This window comes from Rattus rattus, chromosome 2, assembly GCF_011064425.1.
Source record: "Rattus rattus isolate New Zealand chromosome 2, Rrattus_CSIRO_v1, whole genome shotgun sequence".
Taxonomy (NCBI): domain Eukaryota; kingdom Metazoa; phylum Chordata; class Mammalia; order Rodentia; family Muridae; genus Rattus; species Rattus rattus.
In genome coordinates, this window is record NC_046155.1 from 18,813,054 (window position 1) to 18,839,347 (window position 26,294).

At 42.7% G+C, this 26,294-nt stretch overlaps 1 protein-coding gene across 1 annotated transcript in view; it reads left to right on the forward strand.

Annotated features, from left to right (window-relative positions):
• The window catches only part of Trpm6 (transient receptor potential cation channel subfamily M member 6), a 140,504-nt gene that overhangs the window by 52,435 nt on the left and 61,775 nt on the right, over positions 1–26,294 (forward strand). The window contains exons 12-23 of the mRNA XM_032891699.1: positions 2,355–2,489; positions 3,570–3,623; positions 4,716–4,856; positions 6,826–6,960; positions 8,516–8,796; positions 10,365–10,593; positions 14,446–14,589; positions 18,578–18,724; positions 20,965–21,093; positions 22,570–22,821; positions 25,110–25,284; positions 25,484–25,598. Of these exons, the coding sequence (XP_032747590.1) occupies positions 2,355–2,489; positions 3,570–3,623; positions 4,716–4,856; positions 6,826–6,960; positions 8,516–8,796; positions 10,365–10,593; positions 14,446–14,589; positions 18,578–18,724; positions 20,965–21,093; positions 22,570–22,821; positions 25,110–25,284; positions 25,484–25,598 (1,937 nt within the window). The remainder of the gene's footprint in view (positions 1–2,354; positions 2,490–3,569; positions 3,624–4,715; positions 4,857–6,825; positions 6,961–8,515; positions 8,797–10,364; positions 10,594–14,445; positions 14,590–18,577; positions 18,725–20,964; positions 21,094–22,569; positions 22,822–25,109; positions 25,285–25,483; positions 25,599–26,294) is intronic.

The following is a 26,294-nucleotide window of genomic DNA, read 5'->3' on the forward strand; positions in this document are numbered from 1 at the left end:
GAGGACAGTTTTGTGAAGTCAGTTCTCTTCTTACACCTTAACATATAGTCTAAGGAGCCATCTCAGGGTGCCATGCTTTCAGGGTGAGTGCTTTTGCTTGATCAGCCATCTTGTTGGTCCTAAAGCCCGGCAGGATTTTGAATGCCTAGCATTGGAGTTGAGAAATGAACATAATTTCATCTTTAGACCCTCTGTGACCATGTTTTTTCTTCCTTAAAAGTTGTAAAAGGTTTTCTTCCTCCAAGGTTCTGAGCTTTCACATGCTATGTGTTAGGTCTTGTCTTAGTTACTTTCCTATTGCTGTCCTAAAACACTAGGAGCAAGGCAACTATTAAAAGAAAGCATTGCATTGGACTTAAGGTTTCAGAGAGTCAGTCTGTGATGGTTGAGTAAAAGCATGGTGGCAGGAACAGCTGAGAGCTCGCATGTCAAAACCACAAGCCGGAGGCAGAGAGGCATACCGGAACTTGCATTCATGGTTCTGTTCTGGTGTTTCTCTCTGCTTTTCCTAGATTCCTGTTTTCTGAGTATTTCATCAACTGATGCTCATTGTGCCTCTTGCTTTTCTTGTGTTTGTGTTTGATAGTCTCAGCTTCTCAGACTCAGTGAAGCCGTACCACTCTGATAGCATAGGTTTAGTCTACGAATTCCTGAGAGCACATTTGATTGCTGAGCGGACACTCTCCCCTCTGTGTTCAATGGCACCAGAAACCGATCTTATTCTTCCTGTCTGAAACTTCCTAGTAGTCCCTTGGAGCCATGCCTCTTGAATTATTTGGTTCCTCCTAGCTTTTCGATACATTTGTGTGGAACATTTTCCTCCAATTGTGTTGAACATTTCACTCAAGGGTGAAGGCTGACAGGGAGATGTTTTGTGCCCTGTCAGTTTGAACTTCAGCGAAAGCTCATCTGATGCTGTTTGCCGGGGGCTCCCATCAGTGTGAGCACATTTATGTCTTCCCTTGCATTGGCAATGCTAGGAAAGAAATGACTGAACCAGCTAGAAGGTGCAAGCCTCTCCCTTGTGCTAAAGTGAGCCGTTTCTTTTCTTTTTTTCCTCCATCTTTATTAACTTGGGTATTTCTTATTTACATTTTGATTGTTATTCCCTTTCCCGGTTTCCAGGCCAACATCCCCCTAACTCTTTCCCCTCCCCTTCTTTATGGGTGTTCCCCTCCCCCTCCTCCCCCCATTACCGCCCTTCTCCCAACGATCCCATTCACTGGGGGTTCAGTCTTGGCAGGACCAAGGGCTTCCCCTTCCAATGGTGCCCTTACTAGGCTATTCATTGCTACCTATGCGGTTGGAGCCCAGGGTCAGTCCATGTGTAGTTTTTGGGTAGTGGCTTAGTCCCTGGAAGTCACTAACTCATCATACTTACAGAGTCCTAGTGTACTATGCACTCCATTAAAATTTGGAAAAAGATGTTTAGACTAAGGCTAAAGTTGAACTCTATCCTTGTGGCCTTCTAAGTTCTGTATTGTAGTTCAGTAAAGCATGTGTGTTGTTGTTTTATTTCTGAGAATTGAACCCAGGGCTGTGTCCACATCAGTTGCTCACAGAGAGTTACATCCCCACCTCATTGCTTTTGTATGTCTTATACAGTGAGTACACTGTGTTAGTTTCACTGGGTAGTTTCTACTAACAGTTCAACTACGGCACCAAGATTAGACTGAGTATGTGTGCTTTGACTTCACTGTGATGTTGCTGTTGTACGGCATAGATCAGTGTGGTTTTTTCAGCTTCTTACTTCAGCTGTTAGGCTCTGGGTGGACTGCTGAGACAAGCACCACTTGACCAACTGCTTTCCACATTCCACACAGCTGTTCTCATTTCCTTGACCCCCACCCCCCAGTACTTGTGAACTGATTTGTTCAAATAAATCCCTCTGCTATAGTTTTAGTGGAATTTTTGATAGGGGAAAAGTAAATGAAAATATCCAATAGATCATTTATATCCCCAATCCAGGTAAGGTTTAAATGGAAGAGTGATGATACCCAAAAACAAACAAGCAAACAAACAACAAAATTGAAACCAAAAAAAAAAAAATCTAGTAGTCAAATGAATTAGTGAACCTTTACTTCCAGCTCCAAACTAAAAGCAAACACATGAAAGCTTAGACTTTCATTAGAGTTACATTTGAGACTCAGTGTCAGAGTAGGGGGCTTTGAGGCTGTTACAGTGTTTGCTTTTCTCTCGTATAAAAATGTGAATCATTCTTGACTATATCTTCAATTAGGGCCTGGACGTTTCTTAGGAAGACTGTATTTTATAATGATTTTATATCTATGTAGAGTTATTCCTATTTTATGTTAATTGTCTTCATACCTCTTCCCTCTTTGTACCTTCCAAAGCCTGGTGCTCTGGAACAAGCAATGCTAGATGCCTTAGTGATGGATCGAGTGGACTTTGTGAAGCTCTTGATAGAGAACGGGGTGAATCTGCACCGCTTCCTCACCATCTCCCGGCTGGAAGATCTCTACAACACAGTGAGTATGGAATGCTTCGTGTCAGCTTGCTCAGGATTTGTTTGCTACTTAGCTTAGGGCTTGCCTATCTTCCCCAGTACTTGTGGACCAACATGGTTTTCAGAAATGCAGACTTACTTTCCAGCTTAAGTCACAACCTTACCAGTTCCAATTTATTTTAAAACGGAGACTGCAGAATGAATGAGAACAAATTTTATATGGAGTATCTTGACCTAAATCTACCATTAATGTGCTGCTCTTGGTCCAATGACATGGATCACTGTGGCCAAGGCTGACAACCAAGTTCAGCCCTTGAGACCTGAATAGTGGAAGGAAGAAACTCACTTCAGCAAGTTTTTCTTTGACCTCCATGTGTACACACTTGTATAAACACACACACACACACACACACACAAAGATTTTCTTTTAAAAAATGTTCTTAAAACTTCTCTGTCCAAAACTCTTTGTTGAAACTGACCTGGCTTCCCCATTGTGAAAATGGCCACCGCTCATGCCAAGTGCCTTCCTGAATTGTCCTTCCTGTCCCTGTTAATAGTGTTCTGTCCTAAAAGGATATTTACATCTGTCTTTTCTCATTGTTTCAGTTAGTTAACAGTGATCTCTTTCTAGAATTTGAAATACTTGTAGCTTCTTCTCAGCACACACATCTTCACATTGCTGACTAATTTCAGTATATGTGAGGATCCCCATTTTCTATTACTATGAACACGTCTTTGGACCATTTAGGGAGCTGAACATCATAAGGACTCAACAAAATACTGACAGAATGCAACTGTGTGCAAAGAGATGTGATTATTTGATAGAACTTATATATATTTAAAAGATACTAAAAACACTCAAAATTTGTGGTTTTTACCACACAGCATCCTAATACCCTTATTAGTTCTCTGTATATAAGCTTTGAAAACTATTTTTGAACAATCATAGCTTCTCTTAGGAAACTCTTTTAGGATTAAGTAGTCCAAGCTCATTATGGAAGATGTCAAAGATATTTGATAGTCTGGGTTACCTATATTCTGAAGTAAGGTGCCTCCAGCACACTAAAGTAAATGATTCTTTTCCTTCTTTTTTTAATCACAGAAACAAGGACCAACGAATAAGTTTTTGCGTCATCTTGTCCAAGATGTAAAGCAGGTAACCTAACTATGAAAGTTGAAAATACACTTTGCATATGACCTTACCTTTGAGCTAGTGGAATGAAGGTTTGTAAACTGTAGGTTTGGATTTTATTGTGAATTATTTACTCTTTGTATGTAGGATTCTAAATACTTTAATCACCAAATTTTATTCTTCTTGATTTCCCCACTTTGTTTCTAGTTTTAAAGTTTGGCCCATCAAATAAGTGACACTAGCCATGGCAAACGTAGCTCAAAGGGTAGTTCAGTGACACAGTGCTCATATAAAACCCTGAGTTCAATTGTCATCAACTCACAAACAAAACCAAAGCAAACAGGCCAGATTTGGGGGGTCATGCTTATGATTGTAGCTCTCAGGAGTCTGAGGCATAAGGATCTAGGTTTTAAGGACGGGTTAGGCTACATATTTGACCCTGTCCTGAAAGAAGCAATCAACAAAGAAACATAATCAGTGGATCATCCACCCAGTGAATCATATTCATCACACAGCCACTTACAGCATCAGCAGCACAAGGATTTTGGTGATGCCAAGTGTGTGATTTCAGATGTTTTGTGCTATTATTGTTTTGAGCATCAGTGGCAGCTTAGGGGTGCAAACAATGGTTTAGTACGTCTAAGCCCTATTGCAGGGAGTTAGGATGGTTCAATAGCCTTGTGTGTGATTTGCTCAGGGTGTTCTCATCGAATGTTGAATAAAACAAATCTTGAGAACTTAAAGTGTCTTTCATTTGTCAGTGTGGTAAAAAGCCACCCATAATACATTTTAAGAGTTCTGTCAGTTTTTGAAGCTTGGTATCCCATTGAATAGAGTGTGGACTTTTTGCTTCAGTTAACTTAGCTGGAGAGTCAGATGAAAGGAACATGTTTACTTGACAAGTTTACAGTAAGCAAAGTTGCCTATGCTGATATAAATATACATTCCATCGATTTAAGCTATAGCAAAATGACATGCCTAAACTGTTTCCTAAAACTATATCTCGAGATATTGAAGATAAAAGGATGGATAAGTTAATTGTGTTGTCTTCTGAGAGCATGGTAAAAGAGACAGAGACAAAAACTGGAAGGTGTGACTTCTTGTTCTTTGTTACAGCATACCCTTCTCTCGAGCTACAGAATAACACTCATCGACATTGGGCTGGTAATAGAGTACCTCATTGGTGGAGCGTATCGAAGCAGCTACACTAGGAAAAGTTTCAGAGTTCTCTACAACGACCTCTACAGAAAACACAAGGTAACATCATTGGAAAGTACTCCAATGAGAGGACAGGAAATTGCAAGTCACAGTATTAGGAAAATGGCTGATGGAGTCTCAGGGGCAGTAACTTCTCTAATGGGCCTTCTACATGAGGGCATGTGTCATCTGCCATCTGATATACATAGAGTATTGTGCTAATGTTTTTCATGTTGGCATGAGATAAATAAAAAACTTCTTCCAAGAAACAGATTGATGAATAAATTACCCACAATATGAAGTGAGATGTTGTATGTACTGTATTGACAGAGAAGCAGTGTGATGAATCTGGTGAAAGAGCAGCTGCTTTTTTTTTAACCTCTTTAAATAAAGTGGTCAAAGATCCCACCTAATAGACTAACAATGGCCAGACCATAGTCTGGAGACTGCATTTTGGGCTAAGCATGTAAGGTTATCTTGGAAGGTGAAAACAGAGTGAGCTTAAAAAGCCAAGTGCTTTTACAGATGAGAATATGTTTTCTGTCATTGTTTTGGGGGACCAAGATTACAAAGGGAGAGTTGCCATCACAGACCCATAGCCAGAGAGACAGACACCAGAAAAAGAGCATTGGGCACTGGTGTGGAGAGAAGGATGGGAGCAGAGGACACAGTGCTCCGATCTCAGGGCTGGCTTCTACAGCAACACTGAGACCTTTGTCACGGGTGGACAGAGATGAGACTGGCATGTGTCTTGGGAGAAAGTTCCATGAAGAACCTGGAATATCCAGCCACTGTGGACCTTTTTAAAGAATTGGAGGAAGTGATAACCCCATTTAAGTTTAGGAAGTGACCAAAACAATTCACTAAACCACGAAAAACACATGGAAACCCTCATTTCATGGAGGAAATAACCTCTCCTAAGATTTTTGAGGCCAAAAGACACCCAGCATCAGCCACTGCCTTTGGAGAGAGTGACACTGTTGTGGGCAGTGGGAACAAGGTAACCACATGGCCTTGGTGTAGCCATTTTGCTGCTTACTAGGAGTCTTCATTCCTGTTCTTTCTGGAAATGGCCCATCAGTACGACCTGCCCCATTTCACTAGTTGCCTTTCTCTAAGGGTAGAAGATGGTGTTTCAGAGTAGACTGCAAGCAGACCACAGTGCTAACATCTCCATGGGATGGAGTAGCATGGTCTGCCATCAAATCTTATTTGTCTTCTTACTTGGGATATGAAACATAACCTGTCTGTGTTCCCACTTTCCTGTCTAAGAACCAGGCATATTGTTGTCCTGGTCATAGAGTTGTGAGAATACCAACAGCTGTCCAATCCTTGTTAGTGACTTAGCAGCAATATTCATTATGGTTATTACCATGCTGGTACGGTTAATTCTCTATTACAATAATGATGAAAATAACTCAGGTGTTGTCTCTGAAGTACTGACTTTATTCTAGGTTCAGTTTTAATCCATAGAACACAAAAGCAAAGGAGAGTAGAGTAGGGATTTTCAAAGCCTTCAGTTTGTATCCTAGGCTCTTAAGCCAGTCCCTCATTTATCTGTTTCTCCTTGCTGACGCATCACTTGATGGCCATCCAGTGGAGATATCATATATCACCTGGAAATTTTCCAGAACTTTCTAACTTTGTTTGAACCTTGTGAATGGAAACTTTTTTCTTATCAAAACTATAAAATTTTATTACCTGTTTTGAACTAGGTTTGAGATTAGAACATCTATTGATTCGAAAGGAATTTCCACATAGGAAAGGAATTCAGATGCGTACTATGGAACAAAAGAGTATGCTTTCTAAGATGGCAGGAAATAGTAGTGTTTATCAGAGGGAGACTGGGAGATGCTATCAAGTGAGTAATCTCCAGAGACATTAATTATTAATCATGGGCAAGAGACAGAAATGTTGAGTATTTGAGAAGACATATTTATCTTTCATTGTTGTCTGGAAGGAAAATGACGTCACTATAATAATCTTTTTTTATCTCTTGTTTTCTTTAACAAACAACATATACCACCAGGGTATGACTAGCTTTGCTCAGGGCCTTTCCCAGCACCCTCTTCATCAGAGACATTCATTGGGAAATAGAAAGGAGTCTTCGGAAAGCACACTGCACTCCCAGTTCTTCAGGACGGCCCAGCCCTACAAATCCAAGGTACATGCCTTTGTAGAGTTGAAAATGAAGTTGGCTTTGCAGACTGAGATGACTTCTTCATTGACACTGGAGAAAGGGAGGTGCGAATGAAGGACCGTTCCTCAGTGTCATACATAAACACATGATGTGGTTCCCGGGGATCACTGCTGGGCCTGCTGGCCTCCAGCAGCACAGGATCCTGACAACTCAGCGAATGTCTGAGCTTGCCCCTCAGGTTCTCGTCCTTGCTTCTCCTTGCCCTGTGCTGTTGGTGACCGAGGCAAGCTGTGTATGCCATGGTATTAAATATTCATAATCATTAGCCTAGCATGACACTCTTAACCTCCCCACTCAAGCCTCTTTGCTATGAGGACCACTCCCTTTGTAGCCCTCTGTTCTTGGGAGGTGGTTCTTTTGTATCTTCTTTTCTCCAACTAAGTCTTTTTGGAAGTTAGTTTTATCTTAATTTTTCAGTATAACAAACATAACGAGTGTACTTCTTTAGGCTACTCTTCTCTGGGGCAGAGTGCTTTTACTTAAGTATTTCCATGGAAATCATAAGCTGTTGGCCAGAAGACACTTCCTTTCCACAGTTGTTGGCATGGCCCTTAGGTACCATTAATGAACAGATGTTTTTTAATCTATAGAAAATAGGAGAAATACTCTAGTTTTTGATAGGATGCTTCAAATTACAAATAATTATTTAAAGACCTTTCTTATTTTTGAAGCATTATGCTGAACACTTGGTTGACTTGGAAAAGTGAGAAGTTAGTGGTAGATTAAATGGTGACTGAGAAATAGTTCTGCATTTCTTAAGGTGTTAAACCTTATACAGGACACTGATTCAGAGACAAGAAGCTGTACAAAGGCACATGGGGAATTTGATTGGCATGTTGGGTGAGCTGGAAAGGGTGAGCTTGCCGGGGGAGGGGGGCGGCGGCAATGCTTCAGAGTAAAATAAAGCCAACAGATACACTTGAATGTACTGCTGGCAGCACTAGTGACACTCTTCAAAGGAACAATGACAGATCACCTTATTCATGGAGAAGTAGAGAACTTTTATAATAGAATTTTTACTTCCCCAAGTAGATTGCCATCCAAGTGGACATTGCATTTGCTTGTTTATCCTATGATGTTCCACATGTTTTTGAGAACAGTCTTCACTACAGAGTCAAGACTATGTGTGAACTCTGTCCTCCTGGTCCTCTAAGTTCTGCCTTGTAGTTCATTCAAACATGCAGTTTTGTTTGCTTGATTTATTGTTTTATTTCTGAGAACTGAGCCCAGGGCTTTGTGCCCATCAGTTGGTCACTCTGCCACAGAGCTCCATTCCTAGCTGGTTGCTTTTCTATGCCCTTAGACAGTGGGCACACTGGGTCAAGTTTACTGGATAGTTTCCATTACACTATGGTGGATATCCGGGCTCTTTGTTTCTTTTGCTTTGTTTTTTCTTCAACCCTGGAATACTAACATAGGTAGTCATTATTTTAAAAAGTATCTCTAGGATCTGTGCTGTATTGCATTTAGCTGAACATCATGCTCTGAGTCCTTAGGACCTTGTTTTCCTTTGTAATAGGACAAGCCTGAAGACTCTCATAAATCAAAGAAGAAGTCCAAGGAAAGACACAGCCTGTCAGAGGACCCCGGGTCTGCTGGCTTTATCTACCCATACAATGACCTGCTGGTGTGGGCGGTGCTCATGAAGAGACAGAAGATGGCCATGTTCTTCTGGCAGCATGGAGAGGAGGCCACGGTCAAGGCAGTCATTGCTAGCATCCTCTACAGAGCCATGGCCCGGGAAGCTAAGGAGAGCAACATGGTGGATGATACTTCAGAAGAGTTGAAGAAGTACTCAGAGTAGGTCTTCTCTCTTCGTACTAAACACCAACAGTTTTGAGAATGTGGAGACATGTTTTTCACTCTTGTTTTTCCAGAGGATAAATAGGCTTAGTTAGAATTGTGTATTTCATTCAAGTCTTCCCCTATGCCCCCAAGAAACAGAACCAGTGGGCTCTATAAATGGTTTTTATGGGAGGGGCATTGTAAGAGGATTGACTTAGGTGATTATGGTAGCTGAGAACTCTCAACACAACTCTGTGGAGCCTCGAGACCCAAGGATACCGGAAACAGCCAAGTCCATAAGGCTCCAGAACCACAGCATCAATGGGATCCTCGCTGAAGGCCTGTGAGCTGTGTGCAGGAGGGTGCTGCTGCTCTATGTGGTAGATTATTCAGGCTTCAGGGCCTGGACTCCTGGTGTCCAGGTTAAGTGACAGGTGTCTCACTTCCCAGGGTCAGAGGCCAATTCATTTTCTGTACTTTTCCTTTCCAGGCCCCCTGAAAGACTAGGTAGTGCCCATCCAATTTGAAAAGGCATCTTTCTCACGTAACCCACTTAGTCTCCCCTGCCAAGTCCTGGAAACATCATCACAGACACAGCGTAATGTTGAGCTTTAGGTATATCCTAACCCTGTTCATCCAGCAGCCAATGAGTGTTGACCACCACACCACATCCTTCATCCACTCTTGTAGTAAAGGGTCCATAAAGGTTTGAAGGAGCTCTATGAAATATAGGAGAGCTGAGCCCCATGCATAACTAGTTTTTGAACTGTGCAGGTCAGCCTTGAGTTCCTTAAGGCAGCTGATGATTTTGAAATGAATGAATGATGTTGAAACTCTTTGGAGTCCAAAGTTCGATGTTGCTAAGACTGAGATTATGCTTACCTTTTAGGCTGGGGAAGCAAACACATACATTGTAGCAAAGAACTAGAAAGTAATGGGTGGGAATGGAAAGGAATGGAGATGCTTCCATTCATGTGATTACTCAAGTGCAGTAGACCTGGGAACAGAGAACAGAGGTGCTTAAATGGCAGACCAGCTTCATTTACTGAACTAGAGCATTTTCAGAGGAGAAAGTCTCAGAAATTTCCTCAGAGTTTCTGTGTCTAGCTTCTTAAATATTTAAGAATTTTATAAATTAATAGTAACAACAACAACAATAAAAAATGTGGTTCCACAATGTTTCTTGGACAGCATAGTTTTTTGTTGTTGTTGTTGTTGTTTTGTTGTTGTTTTTTTTTTGTCAGAATTTCTCTATTAAGTCTTATCATACAGGCCTGCCTACACCAGGCTGACTACAGCACATCACACAACATGGAATGGCTTCGCTCACAAACACTGAATTCTCTTCTGAGCCACAAGGAAAATACAAATTGTCTTCCTTCTGTATGAGACACAGATCTATTTCTGAGCAGCTGCCTTAGTTTCTGGTGGTGGTGATTAAGCCACCATTTATTAGCCAGCCTAGTCTTGTTTCGATCACAGGCCCAGTTAACTGCTGTTTTCTGTGTCTGGAGCCAATCTTTGAAGACATTTTTTTGGGGCTGTGATCAACCTGTATTCTCTCTTCACCTCCGTGTCACCAGGCAGTTTGGCCAGCTCGCCCTGGATGTATTAGAGAAAGCCTTCAAGCAGAACGAGCCGATGGCCATGAAGCTGTTGACCTATGAACTCAAGAACTGGAGCAATTCTACCTGCTTGAAACTGGCAGTGTCTGGAGGCCTGCGCCCTTTTGTGTCACATTCTTGTACCCAAATGCTGCTGACAGACATGTGGATGGGGCGTTTGAAAATGAGGAAAAACTCCTGGCTGAAGGTACATTCTCTTGCCTTATGTCATATTGTCAGTGTGGTGTGAAGGCTGGTTCTTTTGAGTTCCAGATGGGTGCCTCTGGCAAACAGTAGCTTCCTGCAGGTGCACAGATCACTCATCCTTAAGAATCTCTGAAAACCACTTTGCCAGAGTGACTTTTCAAAACAGGATGATTGTACCTGCTTTGCCACCACAGAGCCCTTCCCATGCGAGGGCATAGTGAGTTAAAAGCAAATACAACCAACCCTTCACTGTGCCGAATGACAGAGCCTCTGAGAATTCCAACAGAAATGAGGCTTTCAGGGGCTGAGTGCCTAGCTTAGAATGTTTGAACAACATACACAAAAAATTGGGTTTGGTCCTCAGCACCACAAAGTAAGTAAATATTAATAGACAAGAAAATAAATGAGATTAGCAATTTTTACTGCTCCTGGGACTTCTTGGCTGTTTCAAAGGCTCTCATCTAGTGAATCTTCACGCCACTCATCAGGTCTAGATTCTCAGCCAGTTCAGTTATGTAATCAAGAACACCTTAGTCAGTGTCTAAGAGTTATAACATTTACCGTGGACCTGAAGTATAAAGATTTCCATCTGGTCAACCTCAAAGTGCTGTGAAACTCAATAGAAGGGAATAAAGCCTGATCGTTAGGGCCTACATGAGACAATACTTTGCATTTTAATTGTTCTTCCTGAAATTCTTAAAAACCTAGTATATGTTAAACGGAGTGGCTATTACAAGAATATGAATGTTTTGGTAGATATACTAACTCAACGAAATAAATCTTATGCAAGATAGGAGAGGCTGTGTGTATTTTAATTCCTGTCAATGAGACCAGAGCAGTATGAAAAATGCCAATCAAAAATTATCTCAAAGTTTTACAAACTACCAGAGGAAAAAACATCATCATTTCCCAAAATTCTCCTTTGATCACTTTTGACATCAGATCTGGAATTAACACAAAAGAGGTGGGTTGGGCCTGCCTCCACTTTCCCAGCTCTGAAAGTAGCTGCTTGCAAATGCTGGTCATGAGAAGGCTGTCGCTGAGAGCCTGAGGTAGCATGGTAGCATGGTCCCTCACACACATTACCTTCCAGAAATGCTGTCTCTGAGAACTTAATGGAGTTTTCTCATATATATATATATATATATATATATATATATATATATGTGTGTGTGTGTGTGTGTGTGTGTGTGTGTGTGTGTGTGTGCATATTGTGTGTTTGGGGGGGAGGTGGGGAGGTGGGGGAAGTGATTGAAACATAAGTCCAAATGTTTCCCCCAAACATGTGTTCATTACAAGGCAGCTTGCTGTATGAAGTCCCCAAACTCCAATAACAACTATTCTCAGGTGGCAACAGTCCAATTATCCATGTTGGCCTCTGAAGCAGATTTGCATATAAGTTTGGGGGATCCTTGTCAGAACAGTCCCAAGTGGATGAATTGTGGGAGCACCGTGGAGAGCCATGAGGACGGGAAAACGGACTGAAATCATTTAGTCTGACAGGCTCCAACCTCTCCTCGGAAGTAGGTTATTTACATCCTGCTTGATGGAATACTGTTCCCAAGGAAAGGGGATCGGAAGCCTTCCTGAGAGTAGGACTAACATGATGCTGTCAGTGTGCACCTGACTGGTGTTTTTATACTTGGGGGAGTAACATATTGGGGTCAGAAAACACAATTTTGTTAGAACTAAACTCCAGAGAGTCTTCACAGCTTAAAACAAAACTGAGCATGCCATTTCATCATGAGGAGAAAACCAAGCTTGGCAAGCCTTTGCTTTGGTCTGTGAAATCCTGAGGATGGGCTGGCAGAGTAATCTAATTTTTGGTCAGCGAATTCCAGGATGCCATGACATAACTTTAGTTGGACAAAAGACAGAGTGCCCACCAAGTTGGCTTTCACGAGTGTCGTAAATATTTTAAACTGTTTATCTTAAAAGGGTATAAAGTTAAACATAGAATTCTGTTCAAAAGACTATTAGTGTGCAACGTGTGGTAGCCTAGTGGTGGCCGTCCTCCACTTATGTCTTCCTGGCAAACAATGGGTTTGTACAAGATGGGAGGTGAATCTTTAATATTCTAAAGATTATGACATACATTTGGATATGTTTTATATAGCAATATCTATTTAGTGACCTTAAATTATTAAAGTCATGTAGTCATTACAAAATAATGCTCCTATCTGCGTACCCAGGTACAGTTTTCCTAGGGGAAACAAGTGTGCTATATGTACTTTTACACTTTTAAGTAGGGGCTGGAGAGATTGTACAGTGGTTCTGAGCACTGGCAGCCCTTCCTAAGGACTCCAATTTGATTGTCAGCACTGACATGACTGCTCATGGCAGTCAGTAACTCCAGTTCCAAGGGATCTACTGCCCTCTTCTGTCCTCTGTGGGCACTTCATGTACTCCTAGCCATACAGTGCACAAACATACAGGGAAACACATATTCACAGAAAAAAAATTGAAAAAAACCTTTAAGTATGTATATTTACATTTTAAAAATGGGCTGATCTATCTATCTATCTATCTATCTATCTATCTGTCTGTCTGTCTGTCTGTCTGTCTGTCTGTCTGTCTGTCTATCTATCTATCTATCTATCTGAATGATTGTTTGCATGCACGTATGTCTATATACCACATGCATGCCTGGTGCCAACAGATGCTAGAATAAGGGACCAGGTCCTCTAGAACTGGAATTATACAGTTGTGAGCTGCCATGTAGGTGCTGAGAACCCAGGTCCTGTGCATGAGCAGGCAGTGCTTTGGGTTACTGATTGGCCTTTCCTGCCCTTACATTTGCCTCTCTAATGTTAACATGATATGACACTGTAAGGTTGTTCCATATGATCTGTCCCTGTATGGCTGGGCATTTAGATTGTGGCTAGAATTTAGCCTTTGAAAATAATTGCGTATGGACACCTCTCTGCCCACCTTTGCCCAGAGCTGAAGAACACATTTATAGAACAGAAATGGTTGTGTTAAAAATCTTTGTAGGATAGAAATTGAGCTGGGAGTGGGTCTGTCTAATACACTCCCACTTATTTTTTTTAAATTATCTTTAATCTTTTTTAATAGTCCAGTCATTATCCCCATCCTGGTCTGCCCTCCGACAGTTCCTCATCCCATTCCTCCTCTCCCTTGTCTCAAAGAGGATGTCCTCCCACTCTCATCCCACATTGCCAGGCCTTCCTACTTCCTAGGACCTCAAATCTCTTGGAGGTTAGGTTCATCTTCTCTCACTGAGGCCAGACCAGGCAGTCCTCTGCTGTATACGGGTGGGAGGGGCTGAGGGGCCTCGTACCAGCTAGTATAGGCTGCCTAGTTGATGGCTCAGTATCTGAAAGATATCGAGGATCCAGGTTTGTTGAGAATGCTGGTCTTCCTGTGGGGTCTCACTCCTCCTCAACTCCTTCCAGCCTAATTCAACCACAGGGGTCCCTGACTTCAGTCCACTGGCTGGGTGTAAGTATCTGCATCTGACTCTTCAGCTGCTTGTTGGGCCTTGATGGGGGCAGCCATGCTAGGCTCCTGTCTTCCAGCACACCATAGCATCAGCACTAGTGTCAGGCCTTGGAGCCTCCCCTTGAGATGGATCCCAATTTGTGCCAATAACTAGACCTCCTTTCCCTCAGGCTCTTCTCCATTTTTGTCCCTGCAGTTCTCTCAGACAGGAACAATTCTGGGTCAGAGTTTCTGGCTGTGCAATTGCAGCCACATCCCTCCACTTGACGCCCTGTCTTTCTACTGGAGGTGGGCTCTACACATTCCCTCTACCCACGGTTGGTCATCTGTTGTTATAATACTACACGTGTCCTTTGTCCTCTGCCCATCCTTCGCCTGGTTCTCGTTGCAGATAATCATCAGCATCCTCTTACCACCCATGATTTTGACGTTGGAATTTAAAAGCAAAGCAGAGATGTCACACGTCCCACAGTCCCAGGATTTCCAGTTTACATGGAATTACAGTGACCAGGGTCTGAGTAACACCAAAGAAGCCGTGAGTACCCTAACTGAATAAACTGAGTTTCCACGTCATAACTGTGCACAGAGATGCACAAGCATAGAGCTTATTTATAATAGGTATCTGTTAATCAACATGTCTGCCTTTTTAACATTAACAGGATATTTATTAGCACCCCCTCCACACACATAAACATACTTCTCTGTGTGTGTGTTGTTGTCTTGCTAAGTTTCCCAGAATGGCTTTGAATTTCTGGCCAATGTTTCAGTCCAGTGGAGTTACAAATTGCCCTGGGGTTACACATTATTCTAAAATCCCAGGGCTGACTCATCAATCAGTTATTTAGTTCTCTCTGTGTAATCTCCATCTTGTTATATAGTTAGATAGTCAGGTAGAGCATGTGAGCAAAGTATTCCATTTCTGTTTCAATGACAAAGTCATCACATCCAACAACTGTTTCAGCATTGCTTTGGAAAGTGGCAGAACAGATTGGCTTATGACTTGTAGCCTCTGTTAACACTGCTGACACCCTTAAGCTTCTCATCCATAAAGGATCCACATTTAGAATTTGTGTTGATGGGCCAAACGGGTGGTTCAGTGGACAAAGGTACTTGCAGCCAAGTTTGGAAACCTGAGTTCGATCCCAGACCCCACATACAGGGAGAACTGATCCAAATAGACTGTCCTCTAGCCTCCACACACATTCTGCAACATATGTATACCCAAAAGAAATGTAACAGATTTTTGTTGATCCTCTTCGCTGCACCTCACACTTCTTATCTGTCACCATCCAGTGACTCTGGGCAGTTATGCCAGGGTGCTTATGTGTGCTCTCCCCTGGGATGTAGCCACTTTCTCAGCAGCCAGTGGTCACAGGCAGATGTTCAGGATGCTGTGAATGCTCTCTCTGCTCTCTGCTCCAACTCTGACCATGACTCATAAGGTTGCCCTTTGCCGCAAGGTGTAGTAAACATCTTCTCTGGCCCTTATACCGAATGACGTGCCTTTAACATCTTATCCGATGTGCTTTGGCGTGTATGGTGTATTTAATTGCCTATTTAAATATTATTTATTCACCAAATACTGAATGAAGCCTGACTGATTAGTGTTTTGTGGATGACAGGTGTTGGAGACTGAGCATCTGTGCGTTCTGATGCCCTGGAGATCTGTCTCTCCTGGGTCGTTAAGGACTTTAGTTATTACTCCTGTTTAGGGGTGTGTGTGTGTGTGTGTGTGTGTGTGTGTGTGTGTGTGTGTGTCCTTCTCGTTCCCTCCCTCCCTTCTTTCTAGTTCCATCTTGAATTCTTGGTATCCAGGAATTTATGTGCATTCCACTGACTACAGAAAGCTCGAGGAATCTCTTAAAGGCCTGGGCTAGTCATGTGGTTACATTTATGTCAGTCCCAGGTCCAAACCCATCAAAGAGAAGGAACACAGCGATGGCCCCGCCTCTACAGATAACAAAACGCCCGAGGAAGAGGTGTTCTGGCGGTTTTGTTATGCACACCAGGTTTAGTGTGCTGCTAGAAGATAAACGAGGACAAAAAGCTGTACACTGCCCATCTCCTCAAAATGTACACGAAAATCTCACAGGACATAGATGATAGCTTGTCTCTGGCAGATTCTGTAGGATGATAGATTCGTCATCACTGAAGGTGCTGTACAGGACTGGTGCTTTCCTCTTAGAACCATTCTTAAAGGAGACTCAGAGTTTCTACACAGAGTGGAAACTACATGTGTGCTCTAACATTAAAAAATAGTAAACTCTTGAAACCCCTGACTAGTGTCTCTCTAGAGCAGTTGCTCCCCCAGGTGGATTAAATGTGGTGGTATAAATTGATTAATTCAGTGGACATTGAAACTAAGGCAGATGTGGCCTCAGCCCTGGTGGGATTATTTTCAGGAAACTGTCCACGAAACCTTAGCATTTTCCAGTCTGAATCACTGAGTGAAGGACTTGTTCAAGAACATTCTATTATGAATAGCTTCCGATCATAAAAATGATTTTTTTTTTTACTCTTCGGACTCATTTTAAGCAGAAATTATTTACTACACTTGTCTAGCCCATTCCCACTTCTCCCACAATTATTATTAATTTTCCCCTGGCAGATTTGGTGGGCTATATAAGATTTCATAATGCTAATTCAGCAAATGTAATTGATTAGCTGAGAAACATGGTTTAACAATGTATATCTGGGGTTGGGGATTTAGCTCAGTGGTAGAGCACTTGCTTATTAGCAAGTGCAAGGCCCTGGGTTCAGTCCCCAGCCCTGAAAAAAAAAAAAAAGAAAAGAAAAAAAAAGAAAAGAAAAACAATGTATATACTAGGAGAAAACTGGGGCAACAATAGAAAAAGACGTGGTTTAGTGTGGCTTTGTGGTACTAGTTTATAGCAGTGAAGGACCTTTTTGTTCCTACAGGGAGCTGAAGCTGTATTATCGGAAATTGCATTTCCTCCATGAGATTTTATTACCCTCCCTTGGGTATGTGTGTGTGTGCATGCCTCCCTCCCTCTCTCTCTCTCTCTCTCTCTCTCTCTCTCTCTCTCTCTCTCTCTCTCTCTGTGTGTGTGTGTGTGTGTGTGTGTTGCACTGTCTTGCTATGTTTCCCAGAGTGGCCTTGAATTTCTGAACTCCAGTGATTCTCCTGCCTCAACTTTCTGAGTACGTAGGACAGCCTGACCTCACATCCATGCTAAGTCAGAATTCTTTTTGGAACTTTCACCAGACAAAATAAGTTTTTAAAGACTAATTTAAATTGCTCAACTGCTAGCCTTTAAAGCATGAGCTTTGTGGCCTAAACTGGCCCAGGAAGAAGCTGCATGAAGACAATAGAGTGGAAAGCCCAGGGGGAAGAGGAATGGCTCTTCTCAGTAGGGCTAGTGGCTGAGGATTAGGGTGACAGCTTCATGAAACTGTAGATAGGGCACAGAGGCAGAGTCTCATGAGGCAGAGGCCAGTGGCATGGTTTAGCTGGACTTGTAGTCATGGAGGGTACTAGACAAGCAGGGAGTGATTACAGGCATGTCTGGAAACTCAGAGGATTGTGACATTCTTGCATGTCTTATGAGAAAACATCATTCTATTTCACTCACTAGAGAACCTTTGATTGCTTATGACCAGAGTAGTGAGACAAGTAGCTGATAGGAAAATCATCGCCTTCATTGCATAGGATAGTTTCTTAAGAAGGCAGGCTAGAACCAAGGACATAGACCAGCACGATCATCAAGGCCAGGAAGGATAAGGATGTCAGCCTGGATCAATAGTAAAAGATATGGAAAGGAAAAGAGGGATTTAAAATGAACAGTCAGTTGAGCGGGCAAGAGAGAGACAGCAAGCACTGAGAATTCATGGTTTACAGCAAGGCCGGCTACATTTCTAATATACCCCAGGTCCTTCTGCCTGGGGATGACACTGCTCACAGTGGCCTGGGCCTGCCTATATAGATCAGCAATCAAGAAAAGTGTCCTCCACACATTCCCACAGGCCAATCTGACGGAGGCAATTCTACTTGAGAATCTACATACCTTTTCTCAGGTATGTCAAGTCAATAACCAAGATTAGCTGTCTCACCAAGACATAATGATGGCAGGCTATGGGGATTCATGACTTTCAATACAGCACTAGAGACACGGAGGCAGATGGATCTCTGCAAGCTCCAGGCCAGCTAGGGATGCATAGTAAGACCATGTCTCAAAAAGTGTGTGCGTATGGTTATGCGTGTGCAGTGCATGTGCATGTGCATGCATCGTGTGCGTGAGTGTGTGTGTGTGTGTGTGTGTGTGTGTGTGTGTGTGTGTGTATAGTTAATGTTGTTTCTTTTTTCTTTTTTTTGGTTCTTTTTTCGAGCTGGGGATCGAACCCAGGGCATTGTGCTTCCTAGGCAAGTGGTCTACCACTGAGCTAAATCCCCAACCCGTTTATTTTTCTTTATTCTTGGCAGAGGAGCGGGGAATTGAACCAAGGGTCAAAATCTACCCCTGAGTTATACCCTCTAGTCGATAAGACTGTTGATTATTTTTCAGAAAGACTACGATTTGGAAAGAGGCCCTGATGAGAAACTGGATGACGCTCTGCATTTAGACTTAAGAAATGTGCCCCAGAGCCTCCCCTGGACCAGAAGAGTCTACGAGTTCTACAGCGCTCCGTTTGTCAAGTTCTGGTTCTACACGGTTGGTCTCGGTCCGATTGTGTTGATGATAATTCGTAGCTCACGATATTGTTACTAATGCTGTGTCTCATTGGCTCACCTGAGAGAAAAATTTCATAGCATTTTAGGGATCTCGCTTTAGAACAAAAACTAAAAAGGGGGGAGATGACAAAGTAGGCAGGTGGGAGAGTTGGAAGAAGACGAGGAAAGTATGAAGTGTGTGTAGGGGGGACCGGCTGCACTTTAAGCTCCCGAATAAGCCCCTTTCTCACCAACCTTGCCCTCCAGCTGCCTTTCTTCCTCTTGTGTTTAATTTGGCAAAGACTCTCATTCTATGTCCTTGCCAGCCTGGAAATCACGAGGTAAGTGTAGATGAGGCTGGCCTGGAACTTGTAGTAACGCTCCTGCAACTGCCTCCTGCTGCTGCAATTGCAGCCATGAGACCAGCCTCAGATTGTGTTTTTCTCTTGGAGTGCTTAGACACAGCACAGGCAAGACTGAGCATTTGGAATGTTTAAGTACAGTGGGCTTCACAGTCCTGAGTGTTGAATTGAATGGTGGGGTTTTTCTACCTTTCTCAGGCAAAATAAATCAGTAATCAATAAAAATCATCAGTTGAATCAACCTGTAGGCATAGCATCTTTTTCTTTCGTTGTTTTCAATAGCGTGTGCTTTGAATGTGAGAGCACTATTTAAAGTTGAGAACGTGAGTTGTCGGAGCAAACTGCAATCTTCTGTGGAGAGTGGCCACTCAGAGGAAGCACACATATACTGAGTGCTTCTTACATTTATTTAGTAGCGCATTTTTCTAATGCTTGTCTATACTTAGATTCCTCACAGTCAATGTTCTGTATCTCAAAAGCATTTGAAGTTTGCATAGACAATCTCAGAATATCTACTTGGCAGCCACATATTTGTTGCACATACTTAATAAATAAATAGTTCAGAATGATAGTTATCTCTTTCTAAAGGACTTTTTCAGGACTGGGGAGATGGCTCAGTAGGTAGTGACTGGGGAGTGCCGGTAGCTTATGGCACCGCATGTAGACTCAGGTTCAGATCCCCAGCACCCACGTGAAAAATTAGCCTCAGTGCAGCATTTCTGTGATTCCAACATTGGAGTGGTAGAAACGGATGGATTCTTGAGCTCACTGGCCAGTCCGTCAGCTATATCAGCGAGGTCCAGATTAAGTGAACATCCATGACTCAAAACAAAGCAGAGATGGTTCAACAAGATGGCTCCTAGGTGAGAATGCTTGCTGCCAAGCTTGACAGCATGAGTTTGGCCTCAGAACCTACAAGGTGGAGGGAGAGGATTGACTCCTACAAACTATCCTTTTATTTATATACCTGTGCTATGGTCTATGTGGACTTGCACCATGCACATAATACTTTGCCTGATACACAGTAGACTGTTAGCTATTGCATTTTATACCTAGATGATCAATCTCTTCATGTATACGTATTCATATGGGTGTGTACATGCAGCTGTGCATGTATGAATGTGATGGCCAGATGTCCAAATCAGGTGCCATCCTTGATTGATTTTCCCTAAAAAAACATTTATTTTCTATCTATTTACTTTGTGTGTGTGTGTGTGTGTGGATGTGCATGCGTGTGTGTGTGTGTGTGTGTGTGTGTGTGTGTGTGTGTGCGCGCGTGCATGCGTGTGTGTATATATATACATGTATAGGTAACCCTAAAATCCAGAAGACAGTTCCAGATACTCTGGAGCTTGAGTCACAGACAGTGGAAGCTGGCCAACATGGGCGCTGGAAACTGAATTCAGTTGCTCAAGTAAGAGCAGTACGTGCTCTTAACTGCTGAGCCATCTCTCCATCTCTTTAGCCAGAGTAACATTTTCATCATTATAAAATAACTTCCTGAGGTGGGGAATGTCAGCTTACCATGGAGATAGGCATCCAGGGACACTGCTCATCTTGGCTCGCATATTTTCCAGGCTGGACTAGAGGGAAGGCATGAGACCCTTTTCTGGTCTGCCGCTAGCTCACCAGTATACATGCTGCAATGGTTAGTGCTAATAGGATGGCATCTGCTTCTTGTACCAGATTTGTTCCCAGGCTGGAGATACTTATGCATCCCTTGATATTACACAATGAATTATCAGAAGCAGTCCCTGTGATGTTTTCATGTTGTCGTGTAGAGGTTCATGTCTGTGCTTCTTCTGGGCTCTGTCTGCTTCTGCTTGGCATCCTCCGTGGTCACTTGAGCTCACGTCCAGGGAATGTGTGTCCCTCACAGATGGCTTATTTGGCATTCCTCATGCTGTTCACTTACACAGTGTTGGTGGAGATGCAGCCCCAACCCAGCGTGCAAGAGTGGCTTGTCATCATCTACATCTTCACCAATGCTATTGAGAAGGTCAGGGAGGTGAGTGGTCCTTTGAACTGTGTCTTCTGCACAACCCAGGAGAGGTGTTTTTGACTCTGGGACTGAAAGTGGACTCATGTCCAGTGTGTAAGGGGAGAGAGAACACATTGATTCTGATTAGCTACAAGAAGGTTGCTGGGGGAAGATGTCTGGTATCATTCCTTGTCCTTACCAAAGACTTTGAGCTGAACTTTGAAAGCAGCCATTTTGAAACACAGTCTTTGCTTATTACTTGAGGAGGCAATGTCATCTATTTGCTATCGAGCCCTCCAACGGTTTGCTCTCCACAATGTAGTTTCTTTGTGGTATGGATTTTTAATCACCTAGCCTTACCTATCTATTGTCAGTTTTATCCCGTAAGTGACACAAGCATGAATGGCGAAAGGTGCATAATACATAAGGAATACACTCGAAGCGTGTGGAAGTTTCTGGTAAACAACCTTGAAAACAGAGGCTGAATGTCCTCCTGGGAGAAGGAGTCTAAGAAACAAAACTAAGCACTTTCACATCTACTTTGCCACTGGTCACGTAATGCAATGCTTATATTTTTGGTGGTGAGCCCAGCCTTTAACGGCTGAACCATCTCTCCAGCCCACTTAATGTGGTTCTAAATATAATCGCAAGTAGTTATGACTTCGACTGCCCTAGCTCCGTGTACGTGTCTCTGTGTGTCTCCACATTTGTCTTGTTCCAGTGGTCATTTGGCCAACCTTCTACGGTAAGTGTCTTCTTAGAGGTTATGTTGCATTGTCTGCTAATGGCGTTTATAGTAGAGAAATACAATCTGAATTCTACCATGATGTTTATGTTTTGGGGAAAACAAGCTTACAGTTTACGTTGCTGTGTGCCTGCTATAATATAGCAAGGGAAGTTTCTTACACTGGCGGGTTCCAACATCGCAGTCTTAGTGGCTTCCAAAAGCTTACTGGGTAACATCTGTAGGACTGGATTATAGAACGGCTTGCTTTCTTGTCAGTACCCTCTGCCCTCAGCTCATGAAGCAGAAACATAGTTAGGCAGAGCCACTGCTGTGCTGGCTTCTGAAACGCCCGGCAGTTGCTCTGCCCTTACATAGAATCCATGAAAGCCAGAAAAAAATTCTGTCTTTTTGTCATTTCTAGTTTGTCTCTCAAGTGGTGGCTAAGGTTAATGGTAGTAATGCTAGATATTATGGTTAATTCTTCATTAATTTTAATTAATAGGCAATTATATATCTATATATGATTGTTTAAATAACTCATTAGCAAGGATTAGATGATTCTCAGATCATCTTGGTATGTAAATTTGACAGGAGTTGGCTTACTATTTAAATGACAGGTTAATGCATTTTTCAAAAGCCCTTGATGGCATTCCTCTCTGGCTGTGGTTTTGGGGACCGAACCCAGGGCCTTATGTGCTGGAGGCAAGTGCTCTGTCACTTTACTGTATCCTCAACTATGTCCCCATCTTCAAATGTTTCTCTCTTTCTCCAATTAGATCTGCATTTCAGAACCAAGCAAGTTTACTCAGAAGGTGAAGATGTGGCTCAGTGAGTACTGGAACCTGATGGAAACTGTGGCGATTGGCCTGTTTGCCGTTGGCTTTGGCCTACGGTGGGGACATCCACCTTTGCATACTGCAGGGAGACTCATCTACTGCATCGACATCATATTTTGGTTTTCTCGGCTCATGGATTTCTTTGCTGTGAATCAACATGCAGGTCCATATGTGACCATGATTGCAAAAATGGTGCGTAGCGTCTCACTTTATACACCCAATGGTTCCCTTGGCATGGTGGATATCTCATACTTTAACCTTCTCTCCTGCGTTATATGAACGTGTGCACAGGTCTGTTTATGGGTGCCCTCGCCTGTGTTTGCCTCTGTAGAGGGCAGAAATCAACGCTGGGTGTCTTCCACTGTTGCTCTTGTCTTAGTTATTTTTCTATTGCTGTGAAGAGATGACATGACCAAGGCATGAAAGGAAGAATTTAATTTGGGGACTTATGGTTCCAGAGGATTAGAGTCTGTGACCATCTTGGCATGGCAACAGGTAGGCAGAGATGGCACTGGAGCGGTAGCTGGAAGCACTAGGCAGACAGAGAGCTAACTGGGAATGGTATGGACTTTTGAAACTATGGTGTGGACAAGTGACACACCTACCCCAGTGAAGACACATAGCCCAATCCTTACAAAATAGTTCCACCAACTGGGGACGAACATTAAAATCTACGAGCCTATCAGGGCTATTCTCACTCAGATCACTGGAGCTCTCTATCATAGGTTCTGAAACAAAGGACTCTTATGGAACTTCAAGCTACTTTTATCTGGACTGGCTGGCCAGTGAGCTCCCAGGAACCATTGCGGTCCCCATTCCTTGCCTGCCTTTTGCATGCTTTCTGGGAATCTAATCTCAGAGGCAGTAAGCACAGTAACACTGAGCCATCTCCCTAGTCCTCTAGTTAAAATTTGTAATTGCTTCTAGAAGCACAGAGACTCATTTCTGACTAACCATAAACTTGTCTGTAAATATGGTCTTGATAGTTAATAGGAATACTTAATTTAGCCTTTTGTGAGGGCTGGCTGTAAGTGATTGGGTCACATTATTTTTTATTTGTATAGGGCTACCACCAAGGACCTATTCTCTGAAAGTACTTTGTTTCAAATCACTGCTCTTACTTTTAAGTAGTAGTAACTATGCACCACACGCTGTACTAGATGTTTTGCACGTATTAACTCATATAATATTTGTAGCAACTTTATGAATTAAATAGCATCCATTTTTACATACAAGGAAACACAAGTTGAGCATATGTTGGGGATCCAGGATCCCACAGTGGGTGGCCTGCCTCTAGTCTGTCCCCTGAGCTTGCTGAACATTGTGCCAGCTTTTGCCATCTGGAATTTTGGAACTACAGAAAGATCTACTGTCTAGAAGTACAACATCAAGACTATCTTGGCATTTATTTCTAGAATACAAAGAAAGGTAATGTTCTGGTCAGGAGTAGTACAGGAAAAAAAAAAAAAGAACGTCAGCGGTAGAAGGAGCAGAAGAATCTCAAGAAAGATCTTGCTGCTAGCTACTGCTTCCAGCTCGCCCTCCCCCCCACTACTTTTTCTTCAGGCAGAACTGGGAACTGAACCCAGGGCCTCACGTATAACAAGCAAGCACTCTACTGCTGAGCCCCAGGCTAGCCCTCAGATTTTCTTCTGTCTTATCATTGTTCTCTTAGACCACACATGCATGCTCTGATTTTGGAAATGTCACATGTATTAGAGGTGAGACAACAAGTACACCTCAAGTGATTAGGCACAAGGTTCCTTCTCCCAGAAGCAGGGTTTGATGGGATTCCTAAGTGCTGAGTCCAGGATGCAGAATTTCCCTTTTGTGTGGCATACCCATGCAATGTAGCCTCTTCCCAAGTCTCCTTTGCAGCAAAAAGAGTGATAAAGTCCAGCAATGTTTAACAGCTCAGGCAAGGTCACTGACTGTCATCATTCTTCAGCCCACTGGCTACTTGGATCTTGTAGTTGCCACTTAATAAGATAAGGAATGTGGAGAGAATGGAAATGTTCATGACTTCCAAATCTGCCATGGTGAACAAGTGGCTTGTATTTTCAAAGCTAGGACAAAACTGGTATAATCAATTCCCAAGACGCCACGTGACTCTGGGAAGGAATCCTGGGAACAATTATTGGAGTAATTTGAATATACCATATCCTTTTAAAGTTTTTCTAATCAAATCTTTGATTTTATTGGTCAATATTGGGTGCTAGTCAGTCAAAAGCAGGTCAGATTTGACTGCTGCTTACGGAAGGAGTCTCTATTTATACATTCTGCACATCATATGTCTCCATAGATATCACTGGCCCAAAGCACATACTGTGTGCAGAAAAGAAACTAGCAGCCAGAGAGAACTCAGCTGTCTTGGATGGAGGCATTTTAGCCACCAACTAGACTAAATATCTGCAAGTGTGCTAATGACCTCTAGGGCTTGATTTGTGGTAAATTCTGGTTGTGCTGTGCTGTTTTTGCAGGCAGCAAACATGTTCTACATTGTGATCATCATGGCCATTGTTCTGCTGAGCTTTGGCGTGGCACGCAAAGCCATCCTCTCACCAAAGGAACCACCTTCATGGCGCCTGGCTCGTGATATTGTATTCGAGCCATATTGGATGATGTATGGAGAAGTCTATGCTTCAGAGATAGATGGTACGGATGGGGCTTTGCCTTCATGCAGAATCAGAACCCACGGAGATACCCAGAATAAAAGCAAGTCTGGAAAGCAATCATAAGAACACCTTCAAAGTGTAAAGTCTGTGGTGTTCTGTGAAGCTAAGGGGTCAAATACTTGGCAGAGGGCTCAGGACTGTGGCCAACCTTCTCTCATTCTTAAGTTCTTTCTTTGTAGTTTGTTCAAATGAGACATCTTGCCCTCCGGGTTCTTTCTTGACTCCATTCCTGCAAGCCGTCTACCTCTTCGTGCAATACATCATCATGGTGAACTTGCTGATTGCCTGTTTCAAGTAGGTAACTTTAATCAAATATGATTATCGGATTTACCGAAATAGGGGGCAGCTATACTGAGTATATTCCCATGCATGTCGAGTATGTGACCCTTTGTTCTTGTGTGTATCCCATGTTTTATTACTATGGCTTTAAAGCGAGAATAGGAAACTCATGGTAGGAAAGAAGTCAAACTCGTAGACAATGAGATAGAAGAAGCCATAATTGAAGATTATATTATTAGAGGATATTTGAGCTGTTACTGTACAGTTGGAGTTCTGCAGAGTGAGAGGGTTGGAGTTGATGGCCCACTAAGGGTTCCATTGTGTCCTTTTTTCCAAGTGGCCCTTGTCTGTCCCACTTTCTTCCTTCTCTCTCATACTAAGCTTCCCTCCCTCTCTTTCTTGTTCAATATCTCCATTTTACACTAAAAAAGATCTTAGGTCTAGAGCGTTGGCTTTTTCCTTATTGGTACTTTTTCCTATTCTTGTTCTTATTCTGTATATCTGGGAAATCCTATTTATGTGGCCCGCTTCACTGACACTCCAGCCTTATTGACCTCATGACCCTCCCAAGGCAAACTCTTGAACTCTCCTTCCCAACATAGACTTGTTCCATGTCTAGACTTTCCAAAATCTGGGGAAGAGCAGGAGCTTCTCTGGGAAGTCCAACCTACAGTCCTTTCCTCCCCTCCCCTCCCCTTCTCTCCCCTTTCC